Below are 19,340 nucleotides of genomic sequence, written 5' to 3'. Positions count from 1 at the left end.
AGCGACGGTTCTCGCCCTCTGTTGGTCATTAAATCAAAAAGAGAAAGAGGCGGAGCCACATCTAGCTATACTAAATACTGAAGAAAAGTAGAGAAGAGTCTGTCTGCTATTGCGTTTGAGTTAAGCAGTACGAGTTGTGTTAAACTACGACGTCTGATTTTGGAGTTGTTACAGCAAGATACCAAACAATTTCGACGTGATAAACACAGTCGTTCTCTTTTTTTCGAAATCAAATAAAGTGTGCATTTCACGATGGTGAAGGTTTCTTTTAATTCGGCCCTCGGGCAGAAGGAAGTGAAAAAGGACTGCGAAACCCTCATTCCCGAGGACAAGGTGAGTCGCTAAATACTGTAGTAATTTTTACAGAAAATTGTATAGCTATACGTACTGTCAGCAATCCATATATATGTTTTTTGACTCACTGAATAATGTTCACTCTATCAGTGATATAGAATCTAAACAGTGTGATGAGCCCATCAAAGTTGAAGAGATTATAGAGTATATCAAACATCTAAAGAACAATAAATCACCAGGTTTTGATGGAATTAAATCAGAATTTTACTAATTATTTTCTGAACAAGTTGCTCCCTTCCTATTTGAAGTCTTTTTAGAGAGTATTAAAAACAATATTCTCCCTCCTACAATGAGTCAGGGGTTAATAACACTGATACCCAAGCCTAAAAAATAAGTGCTGCTTAACGATAACTGGCATCCAATTTGTCTTCTTAATAATGACTATAAGATATTAGCCTTACTACTTGCAAAAACAATTAAAGATGTCCTGGATGCAATCATTGATGAAACAGTCTGGCTTTATGAGGAACCGATATATTTCTAACAATGTCAGACTAATATTAGACATACTTGACTACTAATAACCGAGGATAGCTTCATATTATTTTTAGATTTTTATAAAGCATTTGACACAGTAGAGAATCAGTTCCTCTTCCACTCCCTTGAGAAATGTGGCTTTGGGGATTTTTTTCTGTAAGGCTATTAAGACTCTCTATGCAAATGGTAACAGCTCTATCAAATTGAAATATGGCTCCTCACCTAGATTTGAGTTAAAGAGAGGAATTAGGCAATGTTGTCCTATCTCGCCATACCTGTTTTTATTAATCACCCAACTTCTTACAATTTTTTAAAATAATAGTCCTGTACAAGGTATTTCCATAGCTGGTAAAGAAATTATTATAAGCCAGCTGGCTGATGATACTACACTTTTTCTGAAAGATGCTAACCAAATTCCCATATCGATCAATGTGATACAATCCTTTTCCAAAGCGTCTGGTCTATACCTTAACACTAATAAATGTGAACTGATGGCTGTCAAAGATTGTGTGACACCTTCATATTATGGTATTCCAGTAAAAATACTTACATATTTAGGCATAACCATTACAAAGGATCAGAAGTCTAGAGGCTTACTAAATTTTAACCCCCTTATTAAAAAAAACCAGAAGTAGCTAAATCAATGGCTACAGAGGGACTTGCCTTTAAAAGGAAGTCCTAATAACCAAGGCTGAAGGTATCTCTAGTAGAGGTCGACCGATTATGATTTTTCAATGCCGATACCGATTATTGGAGGACAAAAAAAGCCGATACCGATTAATCGTCCGATTTATTTAAAAAAAAATATATATATATCATACACACACACAATTTTGTAATAATGACAATTGCAACAATACTGAATGAACAATGAACACTTTTATTTTAACTTAATATAATACACAAATACACACACGCACACAGCTCTGAAGTGATAATGATACTGAAGAGTCTGCTTAGGAGACAAATACTCTCAACTGTTTGAATAAAAATAGAGTTTAAGTTACCTGTGATGAATGTTGAAAACAAAAACTTTAATTTCTATATGCAGGAAATCCTATTTTAATAATGGGCATGGTAAGAATTGACAACCAAAGTGCGAGTCATAATTCCCATGACACCTTTTAGCAAAATCTGAAAAGCGGTTCCTTCATTTATTCCATAGGATATTTTTAGATTCACTTAAAATAAGGTCTGTGTTTCGTGTAGGCTTACATCACCGTGCCAATTTTATAACTGTGTAGATATCCATAGGACAAGGTAACTCTGATCAATATTGGCTAAATATAAGCGAATATACATTTTTTTGTAGAGTGGATTCATGAAAATATGTTGACAAACGTTACCTTATCCTAGTGAGATTTACACGGGTATCAAAACGTCGAGGCGGTTTAAGCCTGCACGAAACACAGACCTTATTTGAAGTAGATCAAGACATTTTCTATGGAAGACATGAACGGTAAAATAACGAAGGAACCCCTTTCAAATTCAGCCGCAAGTTATTACAGGAATTATAACACGTCGACTATTTCGCTCTAAACCATATACCTTTGACTAATCCGGAAACTATCACCTCGAAAACAAAACGTTTATTCCGTTCCGTATTTTATCTAACGGGTGGCATCCATGAGTCTAAATATTCCTGTTACATTGCACAACCTTCAATGTTGTCATAATTACGTAAAATTCTGGCAAATTAGTTCGCAAAGAGCCAGGCGGCCCAAACTGTTGCATATACCCTGACTCTGTGTGCAATGAACGCAAGAGAAATGACACAATTTCACCTGGTTAATATTGCCTGCTAACCTGGATTTCTTTTAGCTAAATATGCAGGTTTAAAAATATATACTTGTGTATTGATTTTAAGAAAGGCATTGATGTTTATGGTTAAGTACACATTGGAGCAATGACAGTCATTGATTGATTGTTTTTTATAAGATAAGTTTAATGCTAGCTAGCAACTTACCTTAGCTTACTGCATTCGCGTAACAGGCAGGCTCCTCGTGGAGTGCAATGTAATCAGGTGTTAGAGCATTGGACTAGTTAACTGTAAGGTTGCAAGATTGGATCCCCCGAGCAGAACGTTCCTAGGCCGCCATTGAAAATAAGAATGTGTTCTTAACTGACTTGCCTAGTTAAATAAAGATTAAATAAAGAAAAAAAAATCGTCAAACCGGCGCCCAAAAATACCGATTTCCGATTGTTATGAAAACTTGAAATCGGCCCCGATTAATCGGCCATTCCGATTAATCGGTCGACCTCTAATCTCTAGACTAACATATGACGCTCTATCTTTATATCTTGACAGTAAAATAAGCAAGGAGATAGACCAGATGCTTTTCAACATTCTGTGGAGAAACCGTACCCATTACATTAGGAAAACTGTTGTAATGAACACTTATGAGAATGGTGGGCTGAATTTTCTGGACTTTACTACCTTAAATAATACTTTTAAGATCAATTGGATAAAACAATTCCTAAGAAGACCCACTTCTATGTGGAATTTTATTCCTCATTCCTTATTCCTCTTCTCTACTTTTGGTGGCCTTAACTTCATGTTGGTTTGCAATTATAATATTGACAAAGTTCCAGTGAAACGTTCTGCTTTTCATCGGCAGGTTTTCTTGTCATGGTCCTTAATTTATAAGCATAATTATTCTCCACACAGATATTATATATGGAATAATCGGGATATATTGTATAAAAATACTTATTTGTTTTTAGAATATTGGTTCCGAAATAATAATCCTATTGGTGAGCCAACTGGTAAATGCAGAGAGTCTTTTACTCAGTTATAAGGAATTCTTATCACTTTTCCAAGGTCCCTGTAGCACCTTAAGATTTTGCAATTGTTTTAGATGCCATTTCCTCAGGTGTTGCTTTATTATTCAGGAACGTGTCAAGACCTGACCCTCAGAGCCTACCTTCCGTTGACCCTGTTGACTCATCAGTAGGAAAGATTTGTTTCTCTTTTGGTCCATTCAACAACAGAGCGATACGAACCTTGTTTCAGCAGGATGTTGTATCTATACCTTATGTCATGCCTTATTGGAATGTATTTATTGATAATATCTGTTGGGAAAAAGTTTGGAATTTGCCACACACATACCTTTACACGCTTTTTACATTGTATCACACATTTAAAAATATAATGAAAGTGGCCATTTTTGGGCCCTTTTTAGACCTATACATGCTGTTTGTAAGACTATGATCCTTTCACTATACATGGTACAGACAACATCTTGGTGTCATTATACTCCTTATAGTGTGCTCTAAAATATGGAGTATTTGTATATTCTGAATATAAAATGTTCACATTAATTTATTCAACATTAAATATTATTATAAATGTCTCAAAAGTACCCTTTTTGATTTAGCTTATTTTTAGATGTATGGTTTGGCACAATATACTCTTTAAACTAGTGCTGTTCCCCCCCAAACATTTTGTATTGGTCTACCGAGAGTCGTTCTGTTCTTTCGACCAATCGATTGGTCTAACTGTTTAAACTTATTTTTCCATATAAAGACACCCTATGTTTGAATAAAATCAACTACATATGCATTGAGCTTGTCTGATGCTTTAAGCACACTATTTGATTAAATAATTAAGACACAAATAACTTAAGAGCCCGATGGGCACACTGTTAAAAAAATAAATAATAATGACAGCGAGTGCCTTTGTGACTGGCGCACGTTGTCTCGCTCTCCTCCCTACTGCAGAGAAAAGGCACCACAGCACAGCAAGTGTTAATTGCGCTCTCTGTGCTGAAGCTGCAACATTTCAAATCCCTAATTTGTTTAGGAAAACCATTCCCTCAACCCTTGCTCTCTTTACATGTGACCAATAGGGCCTGACCTATAGCCTATCATAATCACATCAATAAATTGGTTATAACAAACTCCAAACACAGTAATGTCGACAGCAAAATGGATGCGGAGGACATGAAAGCAACTTGGAACGGGTGAATGTTTACTGGTTGCTCAGGAGGGAAAGGTGAAGTCAGATCTATGGAAGACATTTTACTTAGTTGTAGAAACTACTGGAGATCAAGATAAAGGAGGGTATAGCAGTAAGTGTTGTGAGTTATGTTGCTGTTGGATTACAATAGTATTTTGTTTCTGGCCATTTGGTACAGTTTAGACAACACAAATATGTGTACCAGAGAGGCTGTTCTAAAGGAAAAAAATTATAATCTATAAAGCCTTTATTATAGCAGTCTAAAAACAGTTGCATGCATTCAAAGTAGAGCTATCGACCGATTAATCGGAACGGCCGATTTCAAGTTTTCATAACAATCGGAAATCGGTATTTTTGGGCGCCATTTTTTATTATATACACTGCTCAAAAAAATAAAGGGAACACTTAAACAACACAATGTAACTCCAAGTCAATCACACTTCTGTGAAATCAAACTGTCCACTTAGGAAGCAACACTGATTGACAATAAATTTCACATGCTGTTGTGCAAATGGAATAGACAAAAGGTGGAAATTATAGGCAATTAGCAAGACACCCCCAATAAAGGAGTGGTTCTGCAGGTGGTGACCACAGACCACTTCTCAGTTCCTATGCTTCCTGGCTGATGTTTTGGTCACTTTTGAATGCTGGCGGTGCTTTCACTCTAGTGGTAGCATGAGACGGAGTCTACAACCCACACAAGTGGCTCAGGTAGTGCAGCTCATCCAGGATGGCACATCAATGCGAGCTGTGGCAAGAAGGTTTGCTGTGTCTGTCAGCGTAGTGTCCAGAGCATGGAGGCGCTACCAGGAGACAGGCCAGTACATCAGGAGACGTGGAGGAGGCCGTAGGAGGGCAACAACCCAGCAGCAGGACCGCTACCTCTGCCTTTGTGCAAGGAGGAGCACTGCCAGAGCCCTGCAAAATGACCTCCAGCAGGCCACAAATGTGCATATCTTTATATATCTTTTCATGTGACAACACTGAAGAAATGACACTTTGCTACAATGTAAGGTAGTGAGTGTACAGCTTGTATAACAGTGTAAATTTGCTGTCCCCTCAAAATAACTCAACACACGGCCATTAATGTCTAAACCGCTGGCAACAAAAGTGAGTACACCCCTAAGTGAAAATGTCCAAATTGGGCCCAATTAGCCATTTCCCTCCCCGGTGTCATGTGACTCGTTAGTGTTACAGGGTCTCAGGTGTGAATGGGGAGCAGGTGTGTTGAATTTGGTATCATCGCTCTCACACTCCCTCATACTGACTGGTCACTGGAAGTTCAACATGGCACCTCATGGCAAAGAACTCTCTGAGGATCTGGAAAAAAGAATTGTTGCTCTACATAAAGATGGCCTGGGCTATAAGAAGATTGCCAAGACCCTGAAATTGAGCTGCAGCACGGTGGCCAAGACCATACAGCGGTTTAACTGGACAGGTTCCACTCAGAACAGGCCTCGCCATGGTCGACCAAAGAAGTTGAGTGCACGTGCTCAGCGTCATATCCAGAGGTTGTCTTTGGGAAATAGACGTATGAGTGCTGCCAGCATTGCTGCAGAGGTTGAAGGGGTGGGGGGTCAGTCTGTCAGTGCTCAGACCATACGCCGTACACTGCATCAAATTGGTCTGCATGGCTGTCGTCCCAGAAGGAAGCCTCTTCTAAAGATGATGCACAAGAAAGCCCGCAAACAGTTTGCTGAAGACAAGCAGACTAAGGACATGGATTACTGGAACCATGTCCTGTGGTCTGATGAGACCAAGATAAACTTATTTGGTTCAGATGGTGTCAAGCGTGTGTGGCGGCAACCAGGTGAGGAGTAGAAAGACAAGTGTGTCTTGCCTACAGTCAAGCATGGTGGTGGGAGTGTCATGGTCTGGGGCTGCATGAGTGCTGCCGGCACTGGGGAGCTACAGTTCATTGAGGGAACCATGAATGCCAACATGTACTGTGACATACTGAAGCAGAGCATGATCCCCTCCCTTCGGAGACTGGGCCGCAGGGCAGTATTCCAACATGATAACGACCCCAAACACACCTCCAAGACGACCACTGCCTTGCTAAAGAAGCTGAGGGTAAAGGTGATGGATTGGCCAAGCATGTCTCCAGACCTAAACCCTATTGAGCATCTGTGGGGCATCCTCAAACGGAAGGTGGAGGCGTGCAAGGTCTCTAACATCCACCAGCTCCGTGATGTCGTCATGGAGGAGTGGAAGAGGACTCCAGTGGAAACCTGTGAAGCTCTGGTGAACTCCATGCCCAGGAGGGTTAAGGCAGTGCTGGAAAATGATGGTGGCCGCACAAAATATTGACACTTTGGGCCCAATTTGGACATTTTCACTTAGGGGTGTACTCACTTTTGTTGCCAGCGGTTTAGACATTAATGGCTGTGTGAGTTATTTTGAGGGGACAGCAAATTTACACTGTTATACAAGCTGTACACTCACTACTTTACATTGTAGCAAAGTGTCATTTCTTCAGTGTTGTCACATGAAAAGATATACTCAAATATTTACAAAAATGTGAGGGGTGTACTCACTTTTGTGATCTACTGTATATATAAAAAATAAAAAAATGATTAATCGGTATCGGCTTTTTTTGTCCTCCAATAATCGGTATCGGCGTTGAAAAATCATAATCGGTCGACCTCTAATTCAAAGCTCCCTTGTTTAATTTTAAAACTAAAATGCTTGATTGCATTTCAAAGCATGAATGTCTCGTATGCTCTGATGCATGAACAAATTAATGATTGATTTGATGCAGTAGCCTATATATTGAAATAAGTTACGGTATTAAGACTAAACAGGACATGCTCTTAGGCCTACAGCTAGGTGGTGGTTATACAAGGATACTATACAAAGCCTACTAATGATAACGACATTATTATAATAATGATCATTGTAATAATAACAATGAAATCAAGAAAAAGGAGAGTATAGGAGCGAGAGCTGCATGCATATTATGTGACAAACAGGTGCTGTTAGATTCATTTTTTATGCCTGTTTGGAACAGTGTAAACAACACTAAATAAATGATACCTAATAGCAGTCTGTTCTAACGGGAAAAAAAATTGTAAAGCCTTTATTACAGCATAGCAAAGATTAAAAACCGCCAAATCTGTGAAATTGCTTTACCCAACATTTTGCCGTTGCATGAGGCTTGGTGCTCACGGAATCAGTAGGCTATTAAACAAACACTCAAACAGCCAACAGAAGCAATATCTAGCTTATTTCTGTAGATATATATATACAGTACCAGTCAAAAGTTGACACAGCTACTCATTGCAGGGTTTTTCTTTATTTTTACTATTTTCTACGTTGTAGAATGAGTGAATACCTCAACTATGAAGTAACACATGGAATCATGTAGTAACCAAAAAAGTGTTAAACAAATATGAGATTCTTCAAAGTAGCCACCCTTTGCCTTGATGACAGCTTTGCACACTCTTGGTGTTCTCTCAACCAGCTTCACCTGGAATGCTTTTCCAACAGTCTTGAAGAAGTTCCCACATATGCTGAGCACTTGTTAGCTGTTCCCTTTACTGCTGTCCAACTCATCCCAAACCATCTCACTAGGGTTGAGATCGGGGGATTGTGGAGGCCAGGTCATCTGATGCAGCACTCTCCATCACTCTCCTTCTTGGTCAAATAGCCCTTACACAGCCTGGAGTTTGGTTTTGGGTCATTGTCCTGTTGAAAAAACAACATCCTAAATGACCCCCAGCCTTTAGATGTGAACTGAACAATGCACTTGAGATGCATTTTAAAGGCTATGGATGCGAAAGTGAACTTATTTCCAAACGTTTAGGTCAGTTGTATGCTGCTTTGCAATCTATCAACAGCAAGGGTTCCATTAGAGGCGCAATATATTTTACTGATGCATTTGGCAATATTCAATTAATACGCACAAAACATATGAACAAAAGCATTCGCTATGAAAGTTGATATGTAGGCCCTTCATATATTGGCTATGCACAGCACTTTGATCAATTTATCCAATCAGTTATTGTTTTCTTGCTCAAACCGTGAGCAACACCTGTCAAACCCAGACATTTCTCTCAAAACACAGGGATGTTGATGCTGCTGCCTCCGCGGCATTGTTCTCAATCCCTAAATTTTGCTATTATGCACATAGCAACATATTAATAGTTTTCATGTTGAATATATGGATGTGAAATTGTATTTCAGAATGTAGCGATACTCCATATTTTAGAGCCCACTATTAGGAGTATAATGACACCAAGGTGTTGTCTGTATCGTGTATGGTTGGTTGTGTTACAAAAAAAGCATATCAAACAACCTTCCAATGAAGGTTCTATGTGATAATTGCCAGAACAGTCTAATACCACAAAACAAAAAAATCAGCCCATGCTGGCATTGAATCACCCTATACAGTATGTTTGCTCCTTTGAACTTTTTGGGGTAGTTTAGGGGACAGTTATCTTGTTTTTATTTGGGGTAGTCAGTGTTTTCTTGCTGGCCAAATGTTCACTCGGATGAGTTTAGAGACAAAGCAAGATGACCAAAGTAGCCTACTCTTGGGCCCAATAGGCAGCATGCATTCAGGTTAGCTAGGCAGGCATAGGCTTCAAATGCATTTCAGGGGAATTCTTCACCTGAGACTTACCCCACACCAGTGTGTTGCCAGTGTCTATGTTAATGTAAGCTCTAGTGTTCTTTTTCGGGAACTGTGTTTCCATCAGAAGTGTGATACAGGACTTTGGGCGAGCAGAATCAACAACCTCTGCATCAAGACAAGGTGTTTTACCAATGTTCAGTTAGCCATTCATTGTATTGTAGAAGCCAGATGAAACGAACCGGTGGCCAGGCCGTGGCACCAAGTCGGAGCAGGTCCACCGATGCCGTGAGACTGGAGACGGTCCATGGAAGTGGAAACTCAAAAGTTTGAGCCTTTTTTAGTAAAACACTGGGATAAGTCTCAGGTAAAAATGCTCCATAAAATGGAGGGTGTTTTTACACCACTTCCCTGCTGGCAGGATGCCGCTCGCCTGGCTAGGGAAGCCGTCTAAGGGAATGTGTAGGTCAGTAGCTCATCAGATGGAGTGAGAGACGGACAGTGTCAGTTGGCTCTGTTCACACTCTGCCTGATTTAACAGGTTTCATTTAATTTCACATTTATTTAACCAGGTAGGCCAGTTGAGAACAAGTTCTCATTTACAGGGGCAGAGTGATTGGCAGCCGGCACAGTGCAGCTGCGAGGGTGTGTCCTATGTGCTGTCAAGGGTTCGACCAAGAGCAAGCCTGAGTCTGCTCTGCAACCACTTGATAGTTCAATAATATTATGTAAGTATAGGCCAACTTCATAATGACATACACCCCTTAACAACACAGAGGCACCCCTAGAATGTGGTATTGTTATTTGCCTTAACCTTTGTCAGGTTAAACCTATTAGTGTGGGTAAGATATGACCAAAAGACGGCCAGTTATAGAAACAGTAGATCTAGCTAAACGTATGTTGTTTTTCCAAGTTGCCTACTAGCCACTTTATAAACAAGATGGCTGCCCAGAGAGTTGACATTAGGAAGTCAAGAGACTTGGTTGTCAGCAGATCCCCCTATGTAGTTTGCATGGCCTCGACTAGGCAACTTTCAAGGGCATGTCTGTCTGGTCGGCTTGTTTGAATACGGAAGCAGATCTGATATCGAGTTAGCACCTCAGTCTTTTCCTGTCAGCTGAACACATCAGCTACTTACTGAGCTAGTTGTTATTAGACAACCTTGGCAACACGTTGGTACATAAATGCATAAACTGTTGCATGTAAATCATGGATGGAGCATGCAAATGTACAATAGAATGAAAGTTCAAACTGACTGTTTTGAATGTGTCATTAGCAGTCTCTATAGATGGGAGGGAAATGGCTTGTTGTATGGAAGTGAATGCAAAGTAGGAGCGACGAATATTCACCAGTGCATAGACTTGGCCTAGTCAGTCCCCCCCATGATTTTTCAGGGATTTTTGTGTGATATTTGCATGCAAAAATGCTTGATTTTGCTGTGGTAATTCTGACATTTTTCATGGCAATTGGTCGCAAAAATGCGCTGAGCGAAAACCTTCGTGGTGCTTGATTGAACCATATTATGCGGTACATGTGCAGTGATTGGTTGAAATTACAAGCCCACCTTTTGATGGGTCAGTTTTATGCTATAATATTGCAATGATTTGACCGTTTTATGCAGAAATAGTGTGTGAATGGTCAAATTTGCTAGCCCTAAAGTGGTTAGAAAGGTTCGTAAATAAGACGTGCTGGCCATAAGTTCACTGAGCATTACTGAGGATATATTCTGGGCATGTTGGGGTGGAAAAGGAAGAAGATAAGGATTTAGTTGCCTGTGCAATGTGAGCTCTTCCTCGGTCACAGTAAAACACTACCTGTCTCCGAGCTACTGAAATTCTACCTCTTTTCAGGGTGTTACATTCCTGAACTTTAGAATTAAGATGTTCTGTCAGTGCGAAAGTAGAAGGGGAAGTATTTTCTCTCCTTGTTAGGTAATTTAAAAAGAGGCATACTATAGAAAACAAATTGTACTCATCTCCCGTTTGTGATTATTATTTTTGAGGTTGTAAATGCAGCGATAATACAGCATGGCTTGATTTATGAAGACGGTCAGTACCACTGAATTAGTCTAGGCCAGGTAGTTTGCATACTGGAAACCTGGCCACACCTGCTGTATGCTTGTTATCTGTGGCATCAGCAGGTTGGGGAGCATGTGGAAACTTGCAGGAACCCATAGCTGAGGGACAGACAGTCCTCGGAACAGAGGTAGAGGCTGGAAGAAGACGTTGAGCCAAGGGAGAGCAGGCTCTGACGCAACCTATTTTGTTTTCTTACAAGAGGAAGCATAAGCAGCTGAGTTCACCCTCAAGGCCCTAGGGAGAAATAACATAGAAACACATAGCCCCCAACTTATGTAGCATAGCAAATGGCGCCCTCTATACCATGTGAAACCACAATGATTACATAGTCAAAGGCGATGCATACGTGTTTGTCTGTAGTGGCTTTTCCAAAGAGAGAAAGACGAGGACACGCACAACAACAATTTGAAGCACATAAAGACACAGCAAGCCTCAGAAACACACAGTTCATGTGGCGTTTCATTGTACCATAGGCAGAAATGGCATTTATCTGAGAGGGAGCACAAGTGTTCGTGTGTAGTGGTTTCCTTGGTGTGACTGGACACACAGACAAAGCATTGATCGTCACCCTAGCGTGACTGAGCGATGTGATTGCAGCCCCAGATGTAGGCCTAGAGCCAGTGGTCTGAGGGGGCTTAGCAGAGCAGAAGACCATCTCTGTCTGAGGGGAGAGTAAACATGCTTAAAGTATAGGACAATATTAGGCTACATAAAGTACAGCACATCCAGTATTTTTAAAGGTCCAATGCAGCTGTTTTTATCTCAATATCAAATCATTTCTGGGTGACAATTAAGTACCTTACTGTGATTGTTTTTAAAATGGTATAAATGAAATAAAAATAGTTTCCTAGCTATGAGCAATTTCTCAAGCATGAATTTTGATAGGACTGTCTGGGAGGGGTAACTGAAAACTTGCTGTTATTGGGCTGGCTTGGTTAGACGTTGTGAGGCCGGATGTACGTATTGCCAAATTCTCTAAAATGATGTTGGAGGCAGCTTGTGGTAGAGAAGTGAACATTCAATCCTCTGGCAACAGCTCTGGTGGACATTCCTGCAGTCACCATGCCAATTGCATGCTCCCTCAACTTGAGACATCTGTGGCATTATGTTGTGTGACAACTACACATTTTAGTGGCCTTTTGTCCCCAGCACAAGGTGCACCTGTGTAATGATCGTGCTGTTATGCCTGATATGCCACACCTGTCAGGTGCATGGATTATCTTGGCAAAGGAGAAATGTTCATTAATAGAGATGTAAAATAATTTCTGCACAAAATGTGAGAGAAATGTTTTTTGTCCATGTGGAACATTTATGGGATCTTTTATTTCAGCTCATGAAACATGGTACCAACAGTTGCGTTCATATTTTTGTTCAGTGTATTTCAAATGTTTGACTGCACTGGGCCTTTAAAACACTTGACTAGGTTTTCTGCAGTGTACACTAATCTATGCTCCCATATTGTCTATTTCAGGGACAGAAGTATGTTTCTTGATAACATTTACGCTGATGTCCAGTATCTGCATACAGCTTCTGGATGTGCGTATGTTCTTCCCTTTCTTCCTGCAGAAATGGGGAAACCAACATAGTCAGAGCAGAAGAACACAAAAGGAAGAGGAAGTGAATTGGAACAGACTGGAGGAACAAAACTGAGGCCAAGTTTAATTTTAGTGGAGCAGCCTTATACTATCAAAGTTCAACATGAGAAAAAAACCTGAGGTTAATGTGCGGTTGTGGGATGAAAGTAAACTTTAATAAAGCCTCTGACTCCAAACCGATTGTAACCAAACCGTTCATGGCTTTGGGCACATACAGACTCAGTTACAAAACCATTCATGATGGGGATTTTTTTTTCTCACTGGGTGTAATGGTGTGAGGTAGGCCCAACACAGCATTTGAATCAGACGTTGTCATTGGCAGAGATTCTTGTTGCTAATGAAGCAGAAGTTCCTGTTTTAGTGCATTATATTACCCTATTTACTCTTACAGTAAGTCAAAGCCTATCCCTGGAAACTCCCCTTCGGTCAGCAAAGGCAAAACCACCCTGGCATTTTGATCTCATGGGGAAGAGATTAGAAGTTAAACCAGCCAGAAAGCCTCAAATATTCCCTTTTTGCCCTCTCTAGGAAATCACTTGCAGCCAAGGCTTCCGAACAGAGTGGATATAATGGGATATACGTTAGTGTTCCTCTCCCCCTTGCTCCCTCTTGGTTTTTGCTATTAGCCTACTCCCCTGTGTTTCTCCCTCCTAGTATCTCTTTTTATTGCTTTGGGTCTCCCTGGAAACGCCACCCTGCTGCTCCGAGATTTGTGTTGACATTAACTTGATTGAGGTCAGGCTAGCTCTTACTACTTGGGAAGGGCGAATTGCTTGCTTCTCATTGTGCTATAGCTTTTCTGCTGAAGTTTGGTTGAGAATGTGGGCTCTTCCTGTCACACTATTGTTTGGACCCAGAAACGCTTACTCATGCAGTCATACTCCTCAACTGTACAGATGGGCTCAACAACAATAATGTTCTCAGTCAGAAAACTTGTTTCTTCGGAGGCCAGCTCTAGAACTTCCTCTTGTTGAAATGTAGAGAAATTTTCCGTCAGGGCATTACTGAAGAATGTTGAGACTTAATGATTTTCCGCCAATGCCCATACTCATTACCTTGGTCAGCTAGACCAGGGGTCGACCCATGTCTAGAAAGTCCCTTCACAAGGGGATACGAAGGTGGTGGAGGGTTTTTAAAGAAGAGACCTTATCGTGAAATCCCGTGTTTGTGATTTGATAAACACTGTGTCGTTTGTCTACATGACTCACTCCCTCAGTCAACCTCAAACAGCTCAATCTATGGCTGTTGATCAGAGCACTTAGCTGTTCATTATAGCCAGCAGGGCCTTTGGGTGGTTTGCAGTCCTCCTTAGATCTTTGACCCATCTGAAATTCCCTAATAAAGATCAGGAAGTTTGGGAGTGTCTGGGGTGAGTCAAGTGCTAGTGTTTTAGTTCACAAGTGTTTTTTTTTTTTTTATAGAGCTAAGACCAGCTGTATTACACCAAGATCCAAGGATCAAACCCATCTCCTGGCCTTAGTCTATGATATCACAAATTGACTACAATAATATGTCAAGGCATTAGGAATATACACTGTAGATGGTCTACTCTCCCCACCCTCTGTTTTCTCTATGTTCTCCTACTCTACCTACCTTTCTATCTCTTTGTCTCCCTCTCTTGCTGTGCTGATGCTGATTTGCATCATCACTCGCCCTACTCTGTGCCTCTTTGGGGAGAATGAAGCCCTCTTCATCCGTTCCTTAAACACAGCCTTTGTTTTTTCTCCGCTCGCCATGCAGCCCCCCTGCCAATGTGCTGCACCCCCTCTGAACAAACCCTACCTCTTTTTGTTGTTTTGAACCAGGAGTGTTGCCAAAACTCTCATATCTAGTGTGGCTGTGCCCATCCCTCCTACACTGCCTTGAACACGGGTGAGGTGGAAAAGGAAAGTGAGAGAAATGAATGGAGAGCGAGGGCAGAGAAAGGAGAGGTTAGAGATGGGCAGAAGTGAGAAGTGTTTCAAGAGAGCAAGATGAGGGATTGAGTGACTTAGAAACCTGTAAATACAGTATGTGTGTGTGTCTGTCTGCCTCACATTCTGCCTCTTCCCTCTGTTTCTTCAGGATCCGGAGGTGGCTCTGCCAGTGCGTCAGCAGTCCAAGGCCTGGTGCTGGTGCGTGTGCCTGGGCTTGGCCCTGATGCTGTCTGGCGTGGTTGTGGGAGGGGCCTACCTTTACAGGTACTACATTCTGGAGGTGAGACTGGACCACTCTGACCCCTGTGTTTATCTAGGGGTTATTGAATACTGTAACTGGCAGGATTGGAATGTTGTATTTATTGTATTTGAATACATGACATGTTTTTTATTTGACATGGCAAAAGATACATTCTGCTAGAAGGGCAGAGCTCCATGCAGTGAAAAGTGGGAATATAAATGTTTTCTGTGTCCTCCCGTCCACCAGGAGGGCAGAGTGTTTGTGTGTGGGGTGAAGTACCGTGAGGAGGACATTGTGAAGTACCATGAGGAGACAATGATGATCCAGGAGGAGGAGGATGTGGAGCTGGACCTGCCCTCCAGCTTCAAGATGATCCAGGAGAACATCCGCATACTGGCGGACCAGGATGTGGCTCTCATCAACGTACCCGTGCCCGAGTTCGAAGACGGCGACCCCGCCGACATCGTCCACGACTTCCACAGGGTAAGACTTGACTGAATTGAAAACTTCAACCCTGCTGTTTTTTGCTAACCCCTGTTTGTTTCTGTGGGGATAACAATCCACAGACCATGGATTGTTTGTGTTCAGTGGCATTTCTTAAGGTTGTTATCTTAGTCTGTTCTATTGGCGGTTCTCCACAGAGACTGACTGCCTACCTGGACCTGTTCCTGAACAAGTGCTATGTCATCCCCCTCAACACTTCCATCGTCATGCCTCCCAATGACTTCCTGGAGCTTTTGGTCAACATCAAGGTAACAGGAACTGCTTTATGAACCATGTTACAATAATGATAGTAATACATTCGATTTCTTACGCACTAGTCTGGGCACCCAATGTAACCTTATACTGTTTTTACAATGTTGTAAGAGAGACTGACATTAAATGTTTTTGAAATGAACCACTTAATATCTCATGATGTTAATGATAGGATGTGTTAGTCGATGTTTTATTCCTCTTTCTTCCCCAGGCTGGTGCCTACATGCCCCAGTCCTACCTGGTCCATGAGGAGATGGTGGTGACAGAGCGCCTGGACAACGTGGAACAACTGGGATTCTTCATCAACAACCTCTGCCAGGGCAAGGACACCTATAAGCTTCAGCGCAGAGACAGGATCCTGGGTCAGTACACACCTGCATAAATACACACACACACCATACATCACACCTTGCGCACGCTTCATAGCTCTTAGTGAAGAACTATGCTAACGTGCCCAAAGGAAATAGGCTTCTCTTACATTCAGCCCTTTTTAGCTTGAGATCATGACTGACTGGTCTCTAAGCACGCAGTTAGACCTCCCATACCTAACACACTACTCACACACACGTCCGCGTACAAGTATTCGCACGCGCACACACGTCTAACAAAACTACCACATGGGCATTGCAACATACTTTTGTATATATAGTGTATGTGGACACCCCGGATTCTGCTATTTCAGCCACACCCGTTGCTGACAGGTGTATAAAATCAAGCACACCGCCATGCAATCTCCATTGACAAACATTGGCAGTAGAATGGCCTTACTGAAGAGCTCAGTGACTTTCAATGTGGCACTGTCATAGGATGCCACCTTTCCAACAAGTCAGTTAGTCAAATTTCTGCCCTGTTAGAGCTGCCCTAGTCTATTGTGAAGTGGAACCGTTTAGGAGCAACAACGGCTCAGCCAGGAAGTGGTAGGCCACACAAGCTCACAGAACGGGACCGCCAAGTGCTGGAGCATGTAAAAATCATCTGTCCTCGGTTGCAACACTCACTACCGAGTTCCAAACTGCCTCTGGAAGCAACGTTGGAACAAGAACTGTTCGTCGGGAGCTTCATGAAATGGGTTTCTATGACCGAGCAGCTGCACACAAGCCTAAGATCCCTATGCGGAATGCCAAGTATTGGCTAGAGTGGTGTAAAGTTCGCCACCATTGGACTCTGGAGCAGTGGAAATGCGTTCTCTAGAGTGATGAATCACGCTTCACCATCTGGCAGTCCGACGGATGAATCTGGGTTTGGCAGATGCCAGGAGAACGCTACCTGCCCGGATGCATAGTGCCAACTGTAAAGTTTGGTGGAAGAGGTGGAATAATGGTGTGGGGCTGTTTTTCATGGTTCGGGCTAGGCCTCTTAGTTCCAGTGAAGGGATATCTTAACGCTACAGAATACAATTATGTTCTAGACGATTCTGTGCTTCCAACTTTGTGGCAACAGTTTGGGGATCGCTCTTTCCTGTTTCAGCATGACAATGCCCCCGTGCACAAGGCAATGTCCATACAGAAATGGTTTGTCGAGATTGGTATGGAAGAACTTGACTGGCCTGCACAGAGCCCTGACCTCAACCCCATTGAACACATTTGGGCTAGATTGGAACGCTGACTGCAAGCCAGGCCTAATCCCCCCAACATCAGTGCCCGACTTCACTAATGCTCTTGTAGATGAATGGAAGCAAGTCCCCGCAGCAATGTCACAACATCTAGTGGAAAGCCTTCCCTGAAGAGTGGAGGCTGTTATAGCAGCAAAGAGTGGACCAACTCCATATTAAAGCCCATGATTTTGGAATGAGATGTTCAATGAGCAGGTGTCCACACACTACATGACAAAGTATATATGACTCATATCTTTCCAAAATAATGTTCTCCCAATGAGTCTGAGCCTGTATGAAAAACCAAACACCATATTGTGGCATCTCATACAGGTTTTTATTAGGCGTAGATCAGCATTTTAACCTTTCCATCTCCCACATTACAGGTATGCAGAAGCGTGAAGCTCTCAACTGCCACAAGATCCGTCACTTTGAGAGCAAATTTGTGGTGGAGACCTTGATCTGTGAGCCCTAGTGACGTCGCCGTGGGCAAAGTGTGACATCGTCTCTGTACAACCTCTTAATTTCACTGGGAGCGCAGTTGGAGATTTGCAATCCTCACTTTCTGGTTTAAATGTTCCCATTTTGTTATTCTACATCAGGTAGTTGTGTGTGTGATCATTTTTATGTGAAATGGGGCAATTTTGTCTCTGCTTAAAATCTGTCAATCAGTTCCGTGTTTTTTTTCTTCATTATACAGGGATGCAATTATTCGATAGAGGGTTTCTATTTTTTGGAGGATATATTCAACGGCGGGACTGCTAGCTTTTCAAAAATGTAAACCTCACTGATGATTTTAAGATCTATGTTAAGATTACTTAAGTAATCAAACTGGGATTAAGGGGCTTGAAGCAGATCATGTATGGCATAGTCAGACTTTCTGAAACCGAGTCTAATTTGTATTTTTGAATACAGAAACAAATGTGCAAAGGCATAGCAAATGTATCATTTTGTACCACTGAACCTGGTTTAGAAGGGACTAGTCCAGGGTGTTTTATAGATTTTACATTTTCTGTTGAAACTGTTAAGATTTCTTAACTGGAAAACATCTTAAAATAAGTGTGGATAAATGTTTTTCTTTCATCTAGCTTTAAGAATAAATAAATATCAAGATAGTTGTCAACAAAGGAAAACACACTTTTTTTTATTTTGGAATCAAAATATTTAGTTTAAGTTCTTTGTTTTTTTTCGATAACTCCATCTATATTACTAATTTGTATATAACCTCTGTAAAGATATGACCAACACCACAATAAATCTTAAACCAGTACTACAGACCTCCATGGCATAGCCAGTGTGTTTGTGTCAAGAACATATCAAATAAGTCTGAGTGCTTTTCTTAAATACACATTTGTCTGCTAACTTGGCGCCATCCGTTTGTCTTTTTTTAATGTAACGTTTTATTTAACTAGGCAAGTCGGTTAAGAACAAATTCTTATTTCCAATGACGGCCTAGAAACAGTTGGTTAACTGCCTTGTTCAGGGGCCGAACGACAGAGTTTTACCTTGTCAGCTCGGGGATTCAATCTAGCAACCTTTCAGTTACTGGCCCAACACTCTAACCACTAGGCTACCTGCAGCCCTTTTCCTGTGAGCCACTCTTTTGAATGGAGTCATTAGTACATGTTGACTGTATGCGCTGTCTCATTTGCTTATGTTTGCTCCCATAGCAATATGTGTCTCCTCTGATAGCTAAATGTGGTGACGGATCAGTTGACAAAGTATGACTATAAGCCCTGTTAAATGATCGTAGTGGAACGCTGCAGAGGTGGGACCAAATCACAAGTAAGTCTTAGCACTC

The 19,340-nt window shown here is 41.5% G+C and overlaps 1 protein-coding gene across 1 annotated transcript; it reads left to right on the top strand.

Moving 5' to 3' along the window:
• The first annotated feature begins 58 nt into the window (after window positions 1-58).
• On the top strand, window positions 59-18,820 carry LOC120058379 (integral membrane protein 2B-like). Its single transcript, XM_039007002.1, has 6 exons — window positions 59-333; window positions 15,100-15,231; window positions 15,439-15,675; window positions 15,834-15,944; window positions 16,160-16,310; window positions 17,926-18,820. The coding sequence occupies exons 1-6, from the start codon at window positions 253-255 to the stop codon at window positions 18,012-18,014; spliced, it is 801 nt and encodes a 266-aa protein (XP_038862930.1). The 5' UTR covers window positions 59-252; the 3' UTR covers window positions 18,015-18,820.
• The last annotated feature ends 520 nt before the right edge of the window (window positions 18,821-19,340 follow it).

This window comes from Salvelinus namaycush, chromosome 13 (assembly GCF_016432855.1).
Source record: "Salvelinus namaycush isolate Seneca chromosome 13, SaNama_1.0, whole genome shotgun sequence".
Lineage (NCBI taxonomy): Eukaryota > Metazoa > Chordata > Actinopteri > Salmoniformes > Salmonidae > Salvelinus > Salvelinus namaycush.
Note: the sequence above shows the minus strand (reverse complement) of the source record. Positions and strands in the feature narration are given on the sequence as shown.